Source organism: Giardia intestinalis, chromosome 4 (genome assembly GCF_000002435.2).
Source record: "Giardia intestinalis strain WB C6 chromosome 4, whole genome shotgun sequence".
In the NCBI taxonomy this organism is placed as follows: domain Eukaryota; phylum Fornicata; order Diplomonadida; family Hexamitidae; genus Giardia; species Giardia duodenalis.
The window spans coordinates 1,864,679-1,884,122 of record NC_051859.1 but is presented as its reverse complement, the minus strand read 5'-3'; the positions used below and the strand labels follow the sequence as shown (position 1 = coordinate 1,884,122).

At 46.5% G+C, this 19,444-nt stretch overlaps 11 protein-coding genes across 11 annotated transcripts; 6 read left to right on the top strand and 5 right to left on the bottom strand.

Moving 5' to 3' along the window:
* Positions 1 to 588: 588 nt before the first annotated feature.
* GL50803_0010136 (uncharacterized protein) lies at positions 589 to 1,599 on the top strand (the record flags this gene model as incomplete). Its single annotated transcript, XM_001707705.1, has 1 exon — positions 589 to 1,599. One exon carries the CDS (start codon positions 589 to 591, stop codon positions 1,597 to 1,599), a length of 1,011 nt encoding a protein of 336 aa, XP_001707757.1.
* An 8-nt stretch (positions 1,600 to 1,607) lies between these two features.
* On the bottom strand, positions 1,608 to 3,878 carry GL50803_0010137 (Kinesin-9; the record flags this gene model as incomplete). Its single annotated transcript, XM_001707703.1, has 1 exon — positions 1,608 to 3,878. The coding sequence occupies one exon, from the start codon at positions 3,876 to 3,878 to the stop codon at positions 1,608 to 1,610; it is 2,271 nt and encodes a 756-aa protein (XP_001707755.1).
* Positions 3,879 to 4,212: 334 nt separating this feature from the next.
* Positions 4,213 to 5,532, bottom strand: GL50803_0010139 (uncharacterized protein; the record flags this gene model as incomplete). The annotated part of the gene is made up of 1 exon (XM_001707701.1): positions 4,213 to 5,532. One exon carries the CDS (start codon positions 5,530 to 5,532, stop codon positions 4,213 to 4,215), a length of 1,320 nt encoding a protein of 439 aa, XP_001707753.1.
* Positions 5,533 to 5,634: 102 nt separating this feature from the next.
* GL50803_0015124 (Dynein light chain) lies at positions 5,635 to 5,969 on the top strand (the record flags this gene model as incomplete). The annotated part of the gene is made up of 2 exons (XM_001707700.1): positions 5,635 to 5,637; positions 5,670 to 5,969. The coding sequence occupies 2 exons, from the start codon at positions 5,635 to 5,637 to the stop codon at positions 5,967 to 5,969; spliced, it is 303 nt and encodes a 100-aa protein (XP_001707752.1).
* Positions 5,970 to 6,026: 57 nt separating this feature from the next.
* GL50803_0010141 (MRG family protein) lies at positions 6,027 to 7,232 on the top strand (the record flags this gene model as incomplete). Its single annotated transcript, XM_038045600.1, has 1 exon — positions 6,027 to 7,232. The coding sequence occupies one exon, from the start codon at positions 6,027 to 6,029 to the stop codon at positions 7,230 to 7,232; it is 1,206 nt and encodes a 401-aa protein (XP_037902046.1).
* Positions 7,233 to 7,338: 106 nt separating this feature from the next.
* Positions 7,339 to 12,192, top strand: GL50803_0090767 (Separase; the record flags this gene model as incomplete). The annotated part of the gene is made up of 1 exon (XM_001707699.2): positions 7,339 to 12,192. The coding sequence occupies one exon, from the start codon at positions 7,339 to 7,341 to the stop codon at positions 12,190 to 12,192; it is 4,854 nt and encodes a 1,617-aa protein (XP_001707751.2).
* A 2-nt stretch (positions 12,193 to 12,194) lies between these two features.
* GL50803_0015125 (uncharacterized protein) lies at positions 12,195 to 12,953 on the bottom strand (the record flags this gene model as incomplete). The annotated part of the gene is made up of 1 exon (XM_001707698.2): positions 12,195 to 12,953. One exon carries the CDS (start codon positions 12,951 to 12,953, stop codon positions 12,195 to 12,197), a length of 759 nt encoding a protein of 252 aa, XP_001707750.2.
* Positions 12,954 to 13,056: 103 nt separating this feature from the next.
* GL50803_0015126 (Derlin-like protein) lies at positions 13,057 to 13,686 on the bottom strand (the record flags this gene model as incomplete). Its single annotated transcript, XM_001707697.1, has 1 exon — positions 13,057 to 13,686. The coding sequence occupies one exon, from the start codon at positions 13,684 to 13,686 to the stop codon at positions 13,057 to 13,059; it is 630 nt and encodes a 209-aa protein (XP_001707749.1).
* A 91-nt stretch (positions 13,687 to 13,777) lies between these two features.
* On the top strand, positions 13,778 to 17,653 carry GL50803_0010145 (Tubulin specific chaperone D; the record flags this gene model as incomplete). Its single annotated transcript, XM_001707696.1, has 1 exon — positions 13,778 to 17,653. The coding sequence occupies one exon, from the start codon at positions 13,778 to 13,780 to the stop codon at positions 17,651 to 17,653; it is 3,876 nt and encodes a 1,291-aa protein (XP_001707748.1).
* Positions 17,654 to 17,705: 52 nt separating this feature from the next.
* Positions 17,706 to 18,482, top strand: GL50803_0015127 (Deoxyribose-phosphate aldolase; the record flags this gene model as incomplete). Its single annotated transcript, XM_001707695.1, has 1 exon — positions 17,706 to 18,482. One exon carries the CDS (start codon positions 17,706 to 17,708, stop codon positions 18,480 to 18,482), a length of 777 nt encoding a protein of 258 aa, XP_001707747.1.
* A 55-nt stretch (positions 18,483 to 18,537) lies between these two features.
* Positions 18,538 to 19,437, bottom strand: GL50803_0029078 (PyridoxaL 5'-phosphate dependent protein; the record flags this gene model as incomplete). The annotated part of the gene is made up of 1 exon (XM_001707693.2): positions 18,538 to 19,437. The coding sequence occupies one exon, from the start codon at positions 19,435 to 19,437 to the stop codon at positions 18,538 to 18,540; it is 900 nt and encodes a 299-aa protein (XP_001707745.2).
* Positions 19,438 to 19,444: the final 7 nt, after the last annotated feature.

The following is a 19,444-nucleotide window of genomic DNA, read 5'->3' as shown; positions in this document are numbered from 1 at the left end:
TCTGTGCGCAGGTCGCTGTATGGTTCCCGTCTTGCTGGCAGGTCACTGCGATGGTGCTCGCCACGAACAGGGGTATCAGTAGAAAGGCTGTGGTGTAGCATAAATCCTGATAGGATTCTGCTGACGTTGTACTCTTCTGGTGAACAAGCTCTGTTTTTGGGGTCACTAGTCAATCTCGATTATCATCAACTTTCATCTCAGAAGGCTATCCAGTACGTGCCCAGTGGAGAGTGCCGACTGTCAGATCGCATCTCTACCAGTACTTAGGGCGCTGTGGCATCCAACTCTGGAGTATTGAGTGTTGTCCTCCACCATAGTGCCCACAGCCTTCTTGTATGTGATGCCTGTAACTATCACGTGTTCTACCACACTTGGCTAGTGATCGCTATCCTGATGCTTTGTTATTGCTCTCGCTCTTTATACAGGTCGTCTCAGAGAGGGTGGCTCTGCCGCTGAGCTGTATAGACCATTGACAAAAGCCATGCTGCCGCACATTTGCTCAACAAGAGAAGCTACAACAGTACCTGCCTCTTGTGAGTTGAAGGGAACAGACTGCTAAAACAAAGCAAATCCTCGACTCAAAAATAAATGCAGTTATTTGAAGACGATGGGTCGGAACAGAAATTGGCCCAAGCAAAGGAAGTTTACAAGCAATATACACTTCTCAATGAGCTTGTAGGACTAAGAATTAATTTTGAAAAGATTCTTGAGCAGGTGTCTTTGCTGCCGGACAGCGGGTCTCTTCCATTATTTCAGGCCAATGCTGAGCTTAGTGAAGCAATTGCAAGCACAGGTGAAAAGGCCTCTCAGCTGTCAAAGGTTATCATTGGATTAAACAACACTGTGAGAGAAATGGAAGCTAGTACAGTGAAACTCTTGGAGGATCGACCCTGGTTTGAGCCTACCCTCGGTGACTCACCGTCCGATGAATTTCTACCGACAATGACGTCCTTTCTGGAAACGATACACGGAGGGCTCTCCTCCATTGATCAGACAGACAAGTTAGTTGTAATAAATCAATCAATAGGCGGACAAATAAGCTACTTATTGCAGGATATGGAGAGATATGCACGACGAATACATACAAATCTGAGAGGGATTATTCCGTTGGGCGTTCCAACTCCATATACAACCGTTAGCGCATTCCCCAATAAAGATACAAATGATGACGAGCATTCAAACCAGTCTGAGTATTCTGATTGTCTCCCTGAACACGAGAAGGCACCAAAGAGGCCAATATCACTGCTCGAAGGGGAAGACGCAATGAACCAAACCCCTAGCAAGAAAGATACCTCTACCCGCGAGAAGCGCGCACCAGAGATATGGCGAGGTTGCTTCTGCGACTCGGATTTTCTCGTTACTCTCTGCCAAGATGTGATGCAATCTGGCAGTGCATCCAACCCCATGGTAGTCATGGAGCAACTGAAGAGGCTGCAAGCAAAAAAGGCAAGCACCAGGCCACGACGGGACAGACTCATTAACAAAGATCGTACAGTTGACACCAAAAAGATACATAAGAAGTTGGAAAACTTTATTACGCCTCTTAAAAGGCCAGACAGCAAGTATTTGAAGATGGTACGCGGAAACCTGTTTAAGTAGTGCAGTTCTTAGTTCAGGCCCTTGATCTGAGAAGAAAGCTGATAGAATTCTGCAATGTCCTGGTCTATATCCTGGGTATTGGATGCTGTGGTCTCCTGAATAGATGCTTTCATACGGTTTTCTCTGCTGGCTACAGCAGTTGCAGCTTGCTTATACCAAGAAACAAAATGCATTTTGATGTCCTTTTTGCTCTGCTCTAGACTCGATTCTAAGCTATTCACCTGGACTTTCAAGACCTTTAACTGCTCAATGGCAGTCTTATATTCTACTGCCGTTTGCGCAAGGTTCTTTTTAAGTAAATCCGTCTCCTCAGTTTCGGTACCGGATCGCTCAACAATGACGAAGATCTGCTGCTTGAGCGAGTCAGCCAACTCTTTAGATTTCGTGACTACCTCTGCAAGCGCTTTAACTTCTTTGTACATCTTAGACAAGGTTGCCTTATTCTGATTCAGTGTATCTTTGTTGTAATACGACTCCAAGAATGCCTTGAAGATACCTTTTTCATCTTGCAAGTCTTTAGCTGACAGAAGGGAAACATCTATGGAGGCGTACTTAAGAGGATCGCTCAGGAGATCTGTACGGAGCACTTGTTGTTGCTGATCTTGTGAGGAGCCTCGGGTTCGTGCTAGAGCGGTCCGCTCGGCACTGTTACCACCCAACTGCTTGTTTACCGGGAAACCGGCTACAGGCATGTCTGGCAAAGTAGAGGCAGAACTGTGAGGTGACCCTGATTCAGTGGGGCCGTACTGAAGCTCTGTTTGATGCGAAGGGACGTTAATGCTGTAGTCATTCTCAAGGTTGTCATACGTGTACATCGGTCCATTAGAAGCCGTAACCTGAGGCCGGGGCTGATCCCCTCCAATCATATTCGTGAGGACTTCTACCTCTGCGTCTCGCTGCTGCAATAGAAGACGCAGCTTATTTATCTCTGTCTCATCAGCTTTTGCCGGAGTTGGACCAACGCCCTCTGCAAGGCGATCTCTCATCAAGCGCAGAGCATACTGCAGACGAACCCATGAGCCAACATCCAGAGTCAGAATGCTGTGGTCAGCGATAAATATGTCCAGAAGAGACCGAACATACTCCATGTCATCGTCACTGAGAATCCTGGCTGCATTTGCAGAGCTACCCTCCTTTAGTAACTTTAGCTCTTCCTTGAGCGCCTTGTTTTCTGCTTTTAGACGCTTAATCAGTAATTTGGGATCAATGTCTTCATTTATGCTAGCTTTGTTTTCTATTTGTCCAACACTCATAGCAAATTGTGCGGTTGAGACGGACTCATTCATATTTTGCGTCTCGACAGCAATAGTAGCAAGCATGATTGTGCGACAATTCCCACCAATGGAGTCTCTAAGGAACATGGTCATCATGGAGTTACGATATGGCACGTGGCAATCTGGATCGGTCTTCTTTTTGCCAAGGGCATGAATGACCTGCTCCAGATAGAAAAGACTTTGGTTAATATATCGGGCCTGCTGCAAGATAGCGCCATCGGCGTGGGTCTTTGCTACACGCTCACTACCGGCCAGATCGACGAAGTTAAACTTACTCTGACGAACAACATCTGATCCCGGTTCTCTAGATCTAATATGTATTGTGAATATGCAATGAGATCGAGAAGATGCCTGGTTTTGAGAAGTGGCACAGACAACCCTATTGAGGTCACCATTCCAAAGAACGTTCAGCGCGCCCTCCACATTGGTGGCTTTATGCGCAGACAGCCCTCTCACGTGCAGAGCCCCCTCAGAGTCCTCTTGAAGGGTAACTCTAGGAAGGTCTTCGAGACGTGGGTTGTTCTCACCTGGAATGCCTAACAAATCATAGCCTATTTCATTGAAGATCTGTATATAACTAAGCCAAACTTCGTACTCGCGTGTCTCAGTGGAGTTAGCCACAAAGCCAAAGACTTGCTCGAGGGCGCGGGGCATCAATCCGCGGTCGTTGTATGAACCAGACCCGCCCGTCATAGTGTAGGACTTACCAGAACCGGTCTGTCCATATGCAAAAATGGTACAATTGAAGCCATTGATGAAATCTGTGATCACGGGTTGCGCTAGCCTATTGTAAACCTCCTCCTGCGTACTCTGAGGGTCATATATGTGATCAAACGTAAATGTATGATCCTTCCGCCCCACGCCTGAATTATTGACAACCAACCCGAGACGGTTATCAACGTGGTCGATAGAGTAGTTTTCTTTAACGTTCCCTGTTACCTTCATAGCAGGGTTGGCCCCAGGAGGTCGTACGCGGGCATGCACCTGAATGGTCGACCTCCCCATAGGGCCAAAGTGAGAAGCAAGAATTAAATTTACTCTTTGGTCAGGAGTCGCGACCCTAAGCTGAAGACCAACAAGCTCCGCAATTCCTTAATTAGTTGTGAAGCAAACAGGTACCCTAATGTTCCCAGAACAGAAAGGTAGACGATATCCTTGGGTTTGAGAAAGCGAGCAGCCAGGAGAGTTCTAAAGCGCTCTATGTACCATTCGGTGTATGAATACGTAGGTGGTGCTATCATAGTGCGGTGAGTATGCAGCAACAGGACTTAATTAATATCAAGTTGTAGGAATTAGTGAGAAACGAAGCTGTGCGGTACATATCTACTGTGATCTACATCTATGCTTTTTTATGTTCAGCATCGTGCTCATCTAAAGTATTTGCCGCTGCAATCTGTTCTATTACCTTTTTGAGCACTTCGTCCCTGTCTATATTTGGCTTGATCCCTGCGTCAAGGAGCTGAGACTCCAACTTTGCTATTATCTGCTCATACATTATGCATCGGCTGCGCTCCTGTGTAAGTACGGCATTGTACAACTTCTCTGCCTTCTCCAAACTTGCGAGTCTCTGTTGCATCCGGTCCATCTCAGCAACACAGTGACTAACGAAGTGGGACTCCTCTGCGTATCTACGAAAAGCAGCATCACGCCACATAGTATAAAGCGCGGCTCTGCTTGTGCCCTTGTTATCTTTAGACGATAGGATCTGCTCCATGTGGGCCGGGATCTTGAGAAGCCTGGCCATCGGCAACACATCTGTCCATTCATTGTCCAAGTGTGCATACCTGCCTGCAATCATGGGATCGTCGTCTAGTCCACATCGTTTGAAGAAGCGAATTGCGTTGCTCCCAGCATAGGTAAAATACACATCTGAATGGAATTCCTCCACGGCTTCTGTATAAATAGTGGTAGCGCAGAGCTTCCTACCTAATTTGAGAAGCTGAAATCGAGTTCGAACGCCAATGTAAATCAATTGGCATAGACGGCATGGTTCAGTAATCCCCTCAGGGTTATCTCGGATTAAGATGCTTGCACCCCCAAGAATCCTATCTTTATGGCGTATCTTTCGCTTGGTTGCATCTAAATCTGATTCACGCAACTCTCCTGTCTTAAGTTGGGCATGAAGGCGAGGAAGCTTGGCCTTTATAAACCTCCCCACTTCCTTTCGCTGTTTCGGGGCCTTGACATATTCCATGATACGACTAATGAGTCTTTCCCCTGTGGGTTCGTCATCATCAGTTGGCCCAGAGAATGATGAGTCCACTGATCGGGGCTTGTAGGTGTCCGCAGCCTCTTCTACAGCGGAGTCTGTTCCGGGCAATATCTCAATATCTTCCCCGAGAGGGTCTGCGTGATACCTTTTATAGTGCTTAAGGATTCTAATCGGCTTGGTCTGCCAGTCACCTCGGACTTCCTGGTCCGAACGAAACACCCCAATATGGATAGTGTTGGGTCCCAGCAGATCACGCTTGCATTCGTCTCGATCGACATCGGGGAGAATGTGTGTGTAGAGGGAGACAAAAGCTGCATGAAGGTCAGCATTCTTCTGCAGGTCTTCGCCAGAATACCGCCTGACGACTCCTGTGACAACCTTCCCATTACTTGAAAATTGCAAGGGAACGTTGTATTGAAGCGTATTGACAAGGGTGGCGGCAGACATGGCCTGCTCAATCGATTTTCCAAGAATTTATGTCTTTAGTATCGTCCCACTATTCCACAGCCATTTGACATAAATCATGGTTTTGCGAAAGTCTAAAACGCTATGGTATGTTATCTCCCGCATAACCTAACACACAGAATGACGTAGAGGCTACAATAAAGAGAATTAGCACCCATCCGGGTGTGCAGGGTCTTCTGGTCCTCATGGACGACGGCACAGTTATCCGGAGCACATTCGATGACGAAATGACTGCCAGATACGTGAAACTTGTCTCATCCTATACTGTATTGTCTCGATCTGCTATACGCGACATAGACCCCACAAACGAGCTTAATTACGTCCGTATCAGGTCTGACAAGCGTGAAATTATTTGTATCCCCGAAGGCAAGTACTTCATCATCGCCGTGACGTCCATGGACGCCGAGTTCAAGCCCTAGACCCAGCAGTAAACCGTGCCATCTTCGCACAGCAACCAGTCTCCTTAAAAAATTCTAATGAACGTTGGTGATCATGCAATTCTCCAGCGGGGGAAGATTTACTACCATATTGTAATAGAAGAAATAGATAGTAAGCAATCTATTTCAGTTCGCTGGTTTGGCTACGATCGGCTCTTCGACGTTCACTCTGGAGAGCTCAATGAGTTCAGGATAGAATTTCTTTTGGCACACCCAGTGATGTACAGCAAGATGTCCAGGAAGTTTGTGGCACGCGTACTAAAATCGGTTGAATACCAGACCAATGGAAAGACGCTTGTCTACTTTAAAGGAGAGACTATCCCTGCATCGGTATTCAGAAAGCTAAGCCAGGAAGAGCGCAACACCATGCCTCTTCAAGGAGAGATAGACTACTCTGCGCTGAGCCCCGATCAGGCCGTCAATGTATTCTTCATCAAGCCAACCACCCTACCGTACAGTCGCACTGCCATGGGTCAATCGTCTTTTTCCTATGAGAGCATTCGGCGCGAGACTTGGACAACCATGGTGCATCCAGGAGACTCTGTCGCCAAGAGTAACCAGGTTATGGGGAACGGGACAGCCTCAGATTTGGATTGCAATAACAAGACGAGCGTAATTCTTCCACTAGAAGTATCTCACGTGTTGATACAGCGCACAGCAAAGCTTAACAGATTGGAGTATTGCCATATCAATCCCGAATGCAACGGGGCCGAGCTCATGCCAACAGATCTTCTTCGGCGCTTGATCTTCAGCGAGTACATGTGTCAGAAGAAGAGGGTTCTCAAGCTTCCAGCACGCCACAGCATACTTTCCATATTGGACCTATTTCGGACCGATCCTCTAGACAACTCTGCCATAGAGCCATCCAAGCTTTTCTTCCGGAGCCTTTTTGAGTCAATAGTCTTGAAGCAGTTCGCAGCGATGTACGCAAATGGGTCTCTATTTTATGAAAACGAGGAGCCCCTCCTCTACTTTTGCATGGACACACAGTCTTTGAAACAATTCCAGTCGTCAAATGACGCATCTGTGCTGACTATCTTTGGTGCAGATCACCTGCTTCGTGTTCTAATACAGTTTCCAGACAGATTGAAGGAAATGAACACTGACATCAACTACCTTCTGAGTCGCTTTCTCCTCCTATTGGACTATCTGGCCGAGCATCAATACTTCTTTGCAGAAGCTTCGGACTACTGTGACCCTCGGCTCTGTGGTGAGCAGGAGCTGAAGACAAAAGTAAAAGACTAGGCATTGCCAAGCATTTCATCACTTAAATCAAATGTCATTGACAGAGCTTATTAACGCCTTGGCCTGCTGCATAAGTGATGATTCAAAAGAATTAGATGGCGTGCTGATGCGGATACTGACGCACATAAATGTAGCCTCACTGCCTATGTCTTCAGATGAGCTTTATTCTCTGTCATCCACGCTGACGTCTTTATTGGGAGCTCTTTTGGCAAATGCTGCGCAAGGGAATCTTGCTGGGAGCACGGTGCATACGGTCAAAAACATCTCGCTGACCATGATGCGTCACATTACCAGCTTGAAGCAGCCCATTGCCAAATTTTATGAATTAGAGGTACTGATAGGCCTTTTGGAGATACTTGCCCAGACATTCCTTCTTTTGAAGAAGCTGTCCACACGCCCACTGCAAACTATCATTTCGTACATAATCCAGTACTCAAGTTTACATGCCCAACCAAGCTCTGCTGCAGAGGACGTTGAGGCAGGATCTAGAAGACCGTCAGCATCTCCCCTAGAGACGTGTTATAGTCGAATCACGGCAGTGTGCACTGAATTACTGGGTTCCTTTTCCGCTAAGGAGCTTCAGCCAGTGTTAGTAACCGTTGCTATGGGGACACCCTATATACCCGACTGCAAAGAGCTACTGAAGGTTTTTGCTTACCACCTTGTAGTTTCATTTATGTTTACATTTGATCCAAACACTCAGACGCTCTTAGATATCAACGGAACCTATCTCTCGTTCCTCGTTCCCACTCCCTTTTTCCTGTCTATCAAACACAAGTACTCCATTGAGCTGAGCGAGTCATCCTCGTCAACAACAACCACTGCTGATTCAGAAGGTGACAGGTTTATGCACGAGCTACTGCCTCTATTCAAACAGTGCTGTACCAGAGTACACTACAAGATTGACTTTCTTAAATCAAAAAAATCCAATCCGTGGCAATCTTTTCAATATTATTTAACGTACTTTTTATACACAAAGGGAATTTATTTAGATGAAACAAATTTGATACCTAACTTTGATCAAACCCGGATTGCTACCACTGGTCTTCTCAAGAAAACCACAAAGGCGTACACACAAAGTGTTCGGCAGCTTTTTGATGGTGATCTGATCAGTCTGTCACTGATTTGTACAATGCTACGCGAAAACAATCCCATAATTATGTTTTTGCAGCCATATCTCCACATCCTAGAGTACACATTTGTGTTTGGAGACAGGGTTTCTTCGGTGAAACAGTTAAATGTGCTGTACAACTTACTTTCGGACAAGCTATCAGCTCTGGCGCAGAACGCAGCCAAGTTGCCACTTCTTGTAGAGGGAGTCATGATTACATTCTACATGGCAGAAACTCTACTTCTTGTCACCGCAGAGGCTGCCAATTACTGTCTCTGTCCCCAAATCATACAGCTTTTTGAGGGAGACCCCCAGAAAGCCAACCTAAAAACTCCGTCAATGAGTGGCTCGTGCACGCGGATTGCTTCTCGTTTTTCCGTAGAATTGGATGTGTTCTTACAAATACTTATGCCACTGTTGTCTAGTGACCAGCATGCTACAGAAACGCTACGTACCACCGTCTTAACCGCTTTGTCCAGTGCGTCATTCTATAGCTCGGTACTTTCCTTTGTATATGGGAGCCTTCATACGTATCCCTTTGCATTGGGGATATTGGGTCCATACTGCAAGACTATACCTCTCTTTATTGAGCTGTCTGAGTTAGACATTACGAGATTGTGTGAAATATTTAGCAGAGAGCATTCGTTTACTAATTTGACTAAATTTGTTCGAGGTGTTTACGACGCCTTTTCAAAGAGGCTTGTTACGCAGGGGTATGTTAATACAAATCACCTGAAAAACATTATCTATGGCATGCATGCGCTCTTCTTTCATCGCTGCTTTGCAGTACAGTTCCTCTTAAAAGCCGTTTCTTTATCAATGGGGCAAGCACAGGCGTTGCATCTCAACGACCTTCCGGTTCTCTCTGTGAAAGCTATCATCGAAAGGTCTCCGCTCATGTCCTACATATCAAAGGCAAGGCTTACTTCCCAGCTCTACCTATTGCTTATGTACGGATACATCATTCTAGACCAATTTATCATGGTCTATTTCTACTCACGAAAGTACCACGACACTCTCCAGTTGACATGCCTTGACTTCTTCTCGATGGTCTCTGATGAACTAACACGTTGTCGCATGCTCGAGACAGATTTTGGACAACACGGCACGAAAGTTGTTAAGCAGGTGCCCCCTTCCATGCATCACGATGATCTTGCATTGGAGGATTTATCCGTTGGCGACACTGTGTTGTGCACTTCGGACATTTATTCGTCGCTGGCGTACCTACGCGCAGAGTCTGCTCTCATTTCTGCGACTGAGGCAGTTATATATACGCCGCAAAACTGGAGCGCTCTGCTCTTTGGGTCACGCACTCTTAAGCAGCTTATGAACGTCAAGTCCGGTTTGAGAGCCTTTAGCTCCCAGATCTCTGCTTTGCTACAACGGCCAGACATCTTCACATTTACTTATGCAATACTCCTTATTTGTGAGGTGCTCTGCTGCGATTCTGGAAAGCTGTATGGATACTTTACCTTTCCACTCAATCACGAGGACCGGTTGGCTCTAACGGGCATTCTGCGCCCCTTCCTGGAGCTGCTTGTAGGTAACTTTACAGATATATCTGTGACGACCGAACTACAGTATAGCCTCTTCTCATCTCCCAGTGGGAGCTCAACAGAGTTCGTTGTAGGCTTGCTCAAGTCGTTGGAACTGGCTTGCCAGCCGATTTTACAAGATATAACCCCTGTTCTTCTGAATAGAATAGCCTTGATCAAGGCGTCTATTTACAAGACAGAGCACGAGGAGCTGTCGCGAAATCTCTTGGTGCAGCCAGGCCTGACTGCTGGGGTTTATCAGCTAATTGATTGGGCTGTTTCTAATTCAGAGAGAGCTGCAACTTTAATAGTATCACCATCTTATGACGTGCAGTGTCCGTTTCATTCTGTCACACCCGGATTATCGTTACACAAGTCGCTTGCTCGCGCATCGTATAATTACACACTCTGTCCTCGGTGTGCATCAGACATTGCTAGTTATAAGGTTACATCTGCAGATTGCCATTATGTCCGTATTGTTTCTCTTTGCGATGTCTTTAGTCGCTCTATGACTGCTCAGTCTCATGCTCTTGAGGAACCGAGTGGTCAATGTTTGTCATCGCTTTCTCATAACGCTGCGTTGAGCCAAGCCTCGGAGCAGGGATGTTCTCTATCAGCAGCTATCAACTTGAAAGGCTTTTCGGTTAAGCTCTATGGATCTCTAGATATTCGCACAGCAATGACGATTCTTTCCAGGCTTTGTGGTGTGGACGCCCTCTCCAGCTATACAACCTTATTAGCAGCAGCTGTTAGCTCCACAAGCCAAGGTAGCTTTTCCTGGCTAGGAACCCTTGCGCATCTACATGGCAACATACTGCGAGCACTGTTCTTCAGCCACGCAGCTGCATTGTCTACTTTGGAGACTTCAAAGCCTACTGAATCGGACAAAGCCCAATGGGCCAAAACACTTATAATCGCCAATGCAGAGATGCAAAAGTGCGCTACTCAGTTACTCCCTGCTTTCATTGGTGCATGGAAAGGACTTCTAGACCCCAAATATAACTTAGACATATGTACTCACCTCCTTAGGGACACTCTTAGAGGAGAATCGGTTTGTGAATATGAGTGTATTCAATCGGACATCTTGGAGATTTACCGACTACTTATGGAGGTGATGTCTCTGGCCATTGAGCCTTTGAAGAGCCTGTCTTCCGTAACTGCCAGTGTAGGCAAAGAATCAGCGTTTTCACTAACTATCCTGGGGCTAATGGGCATTTCCCGTGGAGGAAACTCAGATCTGGAGCTAATTATTGTTAGCCTGACCCTTATTGTAGGCATTCTTAGCGACCTATCTACTTTTGCTCTTCCATCAGCTAATTTGGCGTGCTCTTATCTTACAATGCAGTTAAAGGACTCTACTAATGCAATTGCTGCACTCCACTCCTTGCACTTGGTGTTGTTCTCTCTACCTTTTTCACAAGTCTATGATAGCATAGCACAAACACCAGCTGTATTGGGTGCCAGGCAGACACTCGACAGTGTGATTGCCTCTGGGTGTCGACAATTTTCTACTCTTCTCATGTCCCCAGAAGCAGCGCAGGAGCTAAGCACGGTCCTTTTTGCTGGTGATGCTTCTAGATATTTTCTTAGTTGCGTGAAGATTGCTTATATTTTACGGAAATTAAGCCAAGCATCTGTGAAAATGGCAGTATCTAAAGTTGTTCTTAATACAGACAGCGCATTTTATAGGTTTCCTTTCGATCATAGTCCTCTCTTTGCCCCCGAGACGATGGTGTCACGAATCCATGCCGGTGCAGAAACGAGGATCGGTCCGCAGCGACGCTTTTTGATCGATCCACTAGGAGATCTAAGGCGCACCCGGGAGCGTATGAAAGGCTTAATGTTAGAATTGCCTGGTAATTGGGATGGCCTGTTGGGGAAAGTAGAGGGCGGGTCAGCAGATTCTAGACAACCTCTAGCCCTCTTAAAAGAGACAGCGGACGGCGTGTTCTTCTTTGCTGGTCATGGATGCGGGGAAGCAGTTCTTCCGTTAAACTCAATCGCAGAGCTTCAGCAGCTGCCATTTTGCCTCTTCATGGGATGCTCTTCTCTGAGCCACATCCCTATTGGACATCGATATGAAGTCGGAACATATCAATACTATTCTTCTTCTCCACTGATGCTCGGCACCCTTTGGGACGGTATTTCTGGCGAGCTGGACAATATCACTGCACATTTTATGAAGCAGTGGACTAAGGGAGAAAAGGGGCTTTATTCGTGTCTTGCAGATGCCATTGCAGAAAGCAGCCTCAGATATCTAGTTGGCTATTCCATTATTATCATTGGCGACTCAAGTACCAAGTACATGTGTTAGGTTTACATAAAGAATAACCGGGAAAAGTTAGACTGGTTAGAAAATGGAAAGAAATATCCGCTTGGTTCAAAAATATCAGACTTTCTGGGCCTGTACTGTGTATATGCTTGCTCCTCAGCTCTCCTTCGCTCCCTTTCCATTAGCATCCTATATCGCCGCCTTTCTTCCTCTTCTTGTCGTTTCTGCCTCTCTAATTGCTCCTCTTTGTTTATCTCGGCCTGTAGGCTTTCATAATGACCATATTCATCGTATTCATCACCCAGAAGACCGTCAACAACATCTACTATATGGCACTCTTGAGTTGCTGATAAACAGTGCGGTACCTGGATGTTCAGCTTATTCTCTGCGAACAAAACATTAATATCTGTAGCGGAAACACCATATGGGAGCTGAAACTCCAGTACGACTTTGCCGGCATCAAATGCTTGCACTTTTGTTCCCTTCACGACTCGTACATGAGGATCCTGCACGCTTTCGAGGCAGTATATCGCATGGCCATCAATGTATCTTGGGGCAGGCCCTGTGAGTGTCACTACCTCTTTGCTGGTGAAGCTTGCTCGAGCCTCGGGATTGTATGTTTTGAATACTGTTGGATTAAACGTTGCAGTTCTGGAAGCATGTAAATCCCGCGTGGATCTCGGTAGAGATGTTGCTGAGCGAGGTGGGGATCTTGTCCTTGCAGTGGGCACATAGCGAGCACGAGAGGGCATGCAGTTGAATTCACCTTGCCAGTAGCTAGGCCTAGGATAGTACGAAAACATTTTTATTTTCTTGGTCATCAATTAGAATTAATAGATTTTTTTAAATCAATCTTTATTGATTCTATTAATTCTATCAATCAATTTACAGATTGATCAAATCTGTTCAACGCCTAAAGAGTCTTTCAATTCGCTGAGCTACTTTCTGAATCGGAGACGTGCCATACACACGCGGACAAATGTCGTAGAGGAAGTAGAAGACGTGCCCGAGGCCCACACCAATTAGGAGCGGGATAATGCTCTGCTTCTGCCAGAGCGTTATGACTATGAACACTATGGGCAGGTAACAGGCCTGGAGGGTGATGATCCCGTAAAAACTAATTAGCTTGTCGGGATTCGTCCGCCCCCAGAGATACATGACCCCTGTGAAGAATGGGGTTGTGACGTAAAACATAGAATAGATAAAACTGATGAGAAGTATAGACGCCCAAAGAAAGAACAAGAAGAGCAAGAACTCTGTTGGCCGGCCAGCAAACGTCTCCTTTTCAAGGGACCTCAAGTAGGAGATGTTCTGAACGGTGGTGAAGATGACTCCTATACTGAAGTCTCCAAAGTAGAGGAAGGACGTGACCAGGCGCCACAGCTGGCCCCTGTAAATAATCGCAGGCCACGATAGGTTAAAAAGAAACGGATTCATAATGCGAAGCGTTGTGCCCAGAGAGAGGAATGCAGCCGTAATTGCCGCAACACGAGAAACCGGGGGAATGTCCATGAGCATCTCCACAAGCCGAGCCATCTGTTTTTGATTCCTTGCCGTCACATGATGTCACTCATTTTAATATGACATGGTGAAATGAAATATTGAGTTTGTTTATTCTGCAGAGTCCATGCCTTCAACAGATATCATAGCGGATCTGATCTCTCTCACTGAGCGAGCGCTTAAGGAGACAGTTGAGAAGTTTGGCTATCAGCTAGCTCTGCGGTATGGCGTACAACTCAGGGAATATCTTGAGTCTCCTCACCTCCTGGACACCCACCTCGCCCAACTGGCAGAGCCTCTAGTCGCACACTTGCAGAAGGATATTGAAAAGGGAGCGATATCGCAGCCATGGCTCTACACTATGCTATATCTATTGATAGAAGTGAGACAGCTTTCTGCCGTAGGACGCTACTTCCCTAACAGTGTCACGCACCTGGAGCCCTGCATCCACTTACTCTCCCGCTGGTATGGCTGGGATGCTAAAAAGCTTTCTATCGCCAGTCTCGACAAGAATAATCCAGAAACAGACCCTTCTGAAATCACTATCCCATCGTTCAACGATGTTTACGATGAGAAGGATGTTTCTTCTAATGCAAAACAGCAAGTTGTGTCTGTGCTCTTTGCATCTCTTTCCATCCTGGTTGGAGTACCATTTGATATCCATCTTGTAGACAGTAGCGGTACCTTACCAGACACCGTCGTCACACTCGCTAAGCAAGCATTTGAATCCATGGGCAAGGAATACATTATTGCGGCCGAAATGCTGGCACGCTTTGTTACGCGCCCGGATCTCAGAGACACTCTGCTCCCCTCTATTCTAGAGGAGTTCAATGTGCAGCTAAGAGAATACACTGCTGAAATTGTCCGAAACAAAGATTGCGTTGCGCCTATCCTTAGGCGGGGAAGGGACACAACTGTCAATCGAACTCCTGCATACTTGATCACCCTGAGCTACATAGTACGATTTTCTGAGCGTGACCACATTAGGCTGCTTGGAGATAGCATTATAAAGACACCGGAGCATACTCTGTCCATATTACTCAAGGATGATAGCAGAGAGATTAGAAGATTGTGCATTGTGCTATCGACTAGATTAGCATCAATGTATCTTCCAACTCAGCCTTTTAGATGGCGCAAACAACTCCTAGATGCTGAAGCAGAAGGAATTCTTTTACACCATGAGAAGTTGCTCGAGCTGGAGGGCTTCTATGTCCCTCCGTCTTTTGACTACTTCATAGACTCCCTCCTGGTCGGTATTTCAGATGATGACACCGGCATCCGTCTATCTTCTGCCCGAGGCCTTGCTCTTGTTGTGGGTCGGCTCCCTTTTCTATTTGCTGACGAAGTTATTGTCGAGATACTATCCTACTTTTCACCGGCAGAGACACCAGAAACGTGGCATGGGGCAAATATGGCCTTAGGAGAGCTTATAAGACACGGCTATTTACCCCCCAGCAGAATACCAGAGGTTTTTGATGTGACGAAAAAGTCTCTTCGATTTGAGCGCAAAAAGGGGGCATGGTCCATTGTGAAGGACTCTGCATGCTTTGTCTCTTGGGCACTGGCACGGGTCTACTCCTCCTCTGTGCAGCTGCGTGACGTCTGCTCGGAACTAGCCTCGGAGCTGCTTGTGGTTACCTGCTTTGACAGAGAAATTAACCTCCGCCGCTCAGCTGCTGCTGCCTTTCAGGAGCTTGCGGGCCGTGTTGGTGATCCATACGTCCCTTCGGCTGTACTATCTTCAGCGCTGGTCGACTACTTTTCTTTGGGCGCCCGAAAGATCAGCTACATGGAGATTGCCCCTCGATTAGCTGCCTTGGATAAGTCTTATGCAGAAAATTTTGTCGGAGCCATCTGTGATAGATATCTTGTCCATTGGGATGATGCTATTCGAGATTATGCTGCACGCGCTCTACCCCTGCTAATACAGGCTCTAGGTGGGGCAGAGGATAGGTGCGGTTGCGCCCTCAGGATCATCGGCTTTTTAGTGGACTGTCTTAAAGACACCTCCTGCGAAGATGACTGGGTCTCATACTGTGGTTTTATTCTTGGTATTGCAAACAGTCTCACTCTCCTGGCTGATTCTGAAGATTCTCGTGCTTCAGAAGCTAATAACTTAATTCTTCAATTGTCGACTATGCAATCCGAATTGTTTGCAAGGGGAAAGCGCTTTAGGGACAACGCCGATGCAAATACTAGTATCATAAGTGCTACCGCTCTCTTGATCAAGGCTTTTGCAAGTACAAATCCGAATCTCACAGGCGGAACTATCCTAAATAAGCACATATATTCCGTATACTTGCTCTATTTGCTATCCGTTTTAGAGCATTCTATAACCTCTACCATAGATAGCATGTCAATTGCCATGTTTGATACGTCTAACACGAATGACGTTATTCTGGCGCTACGTGCTCTGGCAGACTATTATACGGCGTCTATGCGGGTCACAGCCGAAAGAACTACTTCTGCACATGTTATGCGGGATACAGCAAACACGGTATCTCCTCTTTCAAATGAGTTTTTCAAAGATTGTCTGGAAAACACAGACTTTAGATCTCAGCTCGCATATCTGACCGGTTTAGGGCTTCTTCCGGCCTCTTTTCGACGCGAAGAAGTCAGCTACATTTTGAGTGCAATATTAACGGAGTTGGATAAGGGGATTTCTCCCTCTGGCTATGTTCTACGCCTGTATATCCTTTCCACCGTTGAAAGCACCCTGTTGGCTCTTGACAATATTACTGATGCACAGAAGCAATCCTTCTTGAAGATTTTCAATGTATGCCTTCACGATTACAGTTCTAGTCAACGAGGAGACGTAGGGAGTCTGGTACGGCTAAAGGGCTTCCGGATCTTGCGTAGCGTGTTGCGTAAAAACGGTTGTGTCACCGCATTTCTTAGCGATACCTATATTTGCGCAGTTATAGAATTTCTTGGCAGCAGAATTGATATAATGAGGATTGACTCTCTCATCTCTTTCTATGAAGATTGTAAAGATAGGATTATCTTCGTCCCTGGCATCAATCTGGATCACCTGGAGTGGTACATGCAGGACTACATTGCAGAAAAGAAGATCGTGTCCCAGATGAAGGAGCAAGCTCGTCGAGATCGGCAAGAGCGGGAAGAGATAGATTCCAACAACTATTTGTACGACTTACACAAACGCGAGTCTCGCGATGATGACCCCTTAGATGATGATTCTACCGTCAATTTGTTGACCCTCGTGCCAAGATTGGCTCATACCGCACTTAATGTTCTGGTTGTTCTTTTTATGGGCCATGAGAGCTATACGGGCATGGCAGCAGCAGCATTCTCCTATTCCTTCGGCGTCATGTCAGAGACGACATCCACGTATCTTGTTAACTTTCTTTCTGAAATATTCGACAAGTCAAAGAAGAAGATTCTGCTCACAGGCTCCACGTCAAACCGAATTCGCATGCCTGACGATCTTAAGCTAAGGCTTCTGTCCTTGGGTGAGATAGCTAAGATGGCTCTTTACGATATGATTACTAAGACTGTACAACGTTCCAATCTGACAGATTCATATTCTATTAATGTAACCGATGCTTCAATTAAGCTGCTAAACTTCCTTCTGATTAGTCATGTAGCTATAGAGAGCGACTCAAAGCTCTTCGAACTCCTAGGCAACCTCATAACTTTAGGCAAGGGGATATCGAGAATTCAGATACTTCAGGTAGTGGTGGCTTGCTTTGCTGGTGCCGGAATCGTGGCGAAGCGGAGTGGATACATAAAAACATATGAGCGAGCCATCAAGGGGCTTGTTCTTTTCCTTGGGCACAAGATTAGCAGGCTACGGGACACAGCGTGTGACGGAATTCTTGAGCTGTTACTTATTACATCTCCCCCGAATGATGCAACTGTGAAGCGAGCAGTGGAGATCTTGACATCTTACGATTGGCCTGTTCTAACAACAACAGAAATAAATGGTGCACGCAATGAGCTCTGCGATGCTTTGGGAATAGCGCCACCGCCCGAAAAGAAGTAGGTAAGGTTCTGTATCATTGCTAAAGGGTTTTATAATAAATAAAAGCCAATTAATGGAGTCACTTGTTGGTCTCATCGAGGAGCGCGCTCGCCATCTGGAGGACCTGCTTGGAGTCCCCGTTCGTCCCAGCGTTAACCCTGGGGCCCTTCCACGAAGCTGTGCAAGCGATCTGGCCAAATACATTGATCACACTAATTTAAACCTGGATGCACGCCCTGCTGACATTGACAAGCTCTGTGATGAAGCAGTCCGATTTGGGTTTACTGCCGTTTGCGTGAATGGCTGCTACGCCAGACAGATTACAAAGAAACTTGCTGGATCTGAAGTCAAGACGTGCTGTGTGATAGGATTTCCTTTAGGATGCATGACGACTGCAGCCAAGATATCAGAAACGAGGGAGCTCGTCCAGCTCGGTGTCCAGGAAATAGATATGGTGATCAACTGTGGATGGCTGAAGGCTGGCATGTACAAAGAGGTTTATGAGGACATCAAAGCGGTTGCAAGTGTTTGCCATTATGGGAGCAAGCCTGCTACTCTGAAAGTGATCCTAGAGTGTACCTGTCTTGAAACCGATGACCTTATCATTGATTCATCTCTTCTTTCACTAGCTGCTGGAGCCGACTTCATCAAGACGTCAACGGGTATGCACAAGGCTGGAGGGGCCAAGGCCGAACATGTACGCATTATGAGGTTGGTTGCTGGAGACAAGATGAAGGTCAAGGCGGCTGGAGGCATCCGCAGCGCAGAAGCGGCACAGGAAATGGTGTGTTCAGGAGCAGATAGAATTGGTGCCAGCGCTAGTGTTGCAATATGCGGGGGGCAGGCCTAGATTCAGCGATTTTGGCCTGGACTTCGTCGTAGAAGTAAAAGCCACACGGTTAGGTCTATTCAGTTGCTATCAGAGATCCATGACTAAGTTCGGATTGTCTTATTGCATCTTTAAAACGGGAAGGCTCGTCTGTAGAAAAGTCGTAAGTGGTTCCGTCGAGGAAGACGCGAGAAATAGGCTTCACTCTACGCGTAGTACTAGTGATGAAGACCCCTATCCACTTGTTTATGTCTGCTATTCTGGGACGAGACATCTCGACCAAAACATTCAGGTCCTTGGCAGTGGATAAGACCATAGATCGAATTGTGCCCCGAAGAACATACTCGTCTTCTGCCGTCTGAAGGACTAGTGCTCCGTCGTCCCTCCGCAACAACACGAAGAAGTTAGATGATATTCCTTCATAAAGATAGCCTTCATCATCCATTAGAACAACTTCTTCCACGGTGTCTCCGAGAAAGCTTTCCAGTGGTTTGCGCTCCTTAATCCACTGTGTATCCTTTATGGTAGGTGTTCTTCGCTCTCCTCTCTCCAGAATAACTGTGTCTTTGGTCTCATCTTGATTAGGAACGGGAGTGCCCAGCGCAAACATGGGGAATCCAGGTTCGTATGCAGATAGGTGCACATCTACACGTATGTCACCGGTCGGAATCTGCTTCAACATACAGTCAGCAGCCTTTATCATATACTCAGCCAAAAAAGCCTCAGTGAATTTGTCCTCCGCCTCTTGTCTGTGCTTACTCATGTTGGGTATGGAGAGATGATACAGTTCCACATAGCGATCATCTAACATACCCAAAAGGGACTTGCGGAGTCGTGTAACATGCTCGGCCAGATACAGGATCCGGTCTCGATGGACGGTACAAAAGCGGGTGTATGCACCCCGGGGCGCAGTAGTTAGGACGTCTGCAGTAGTCCCTTCTACAGTGGTACAGCATCCATCTCTGAAGAAAAGCATGAGATTT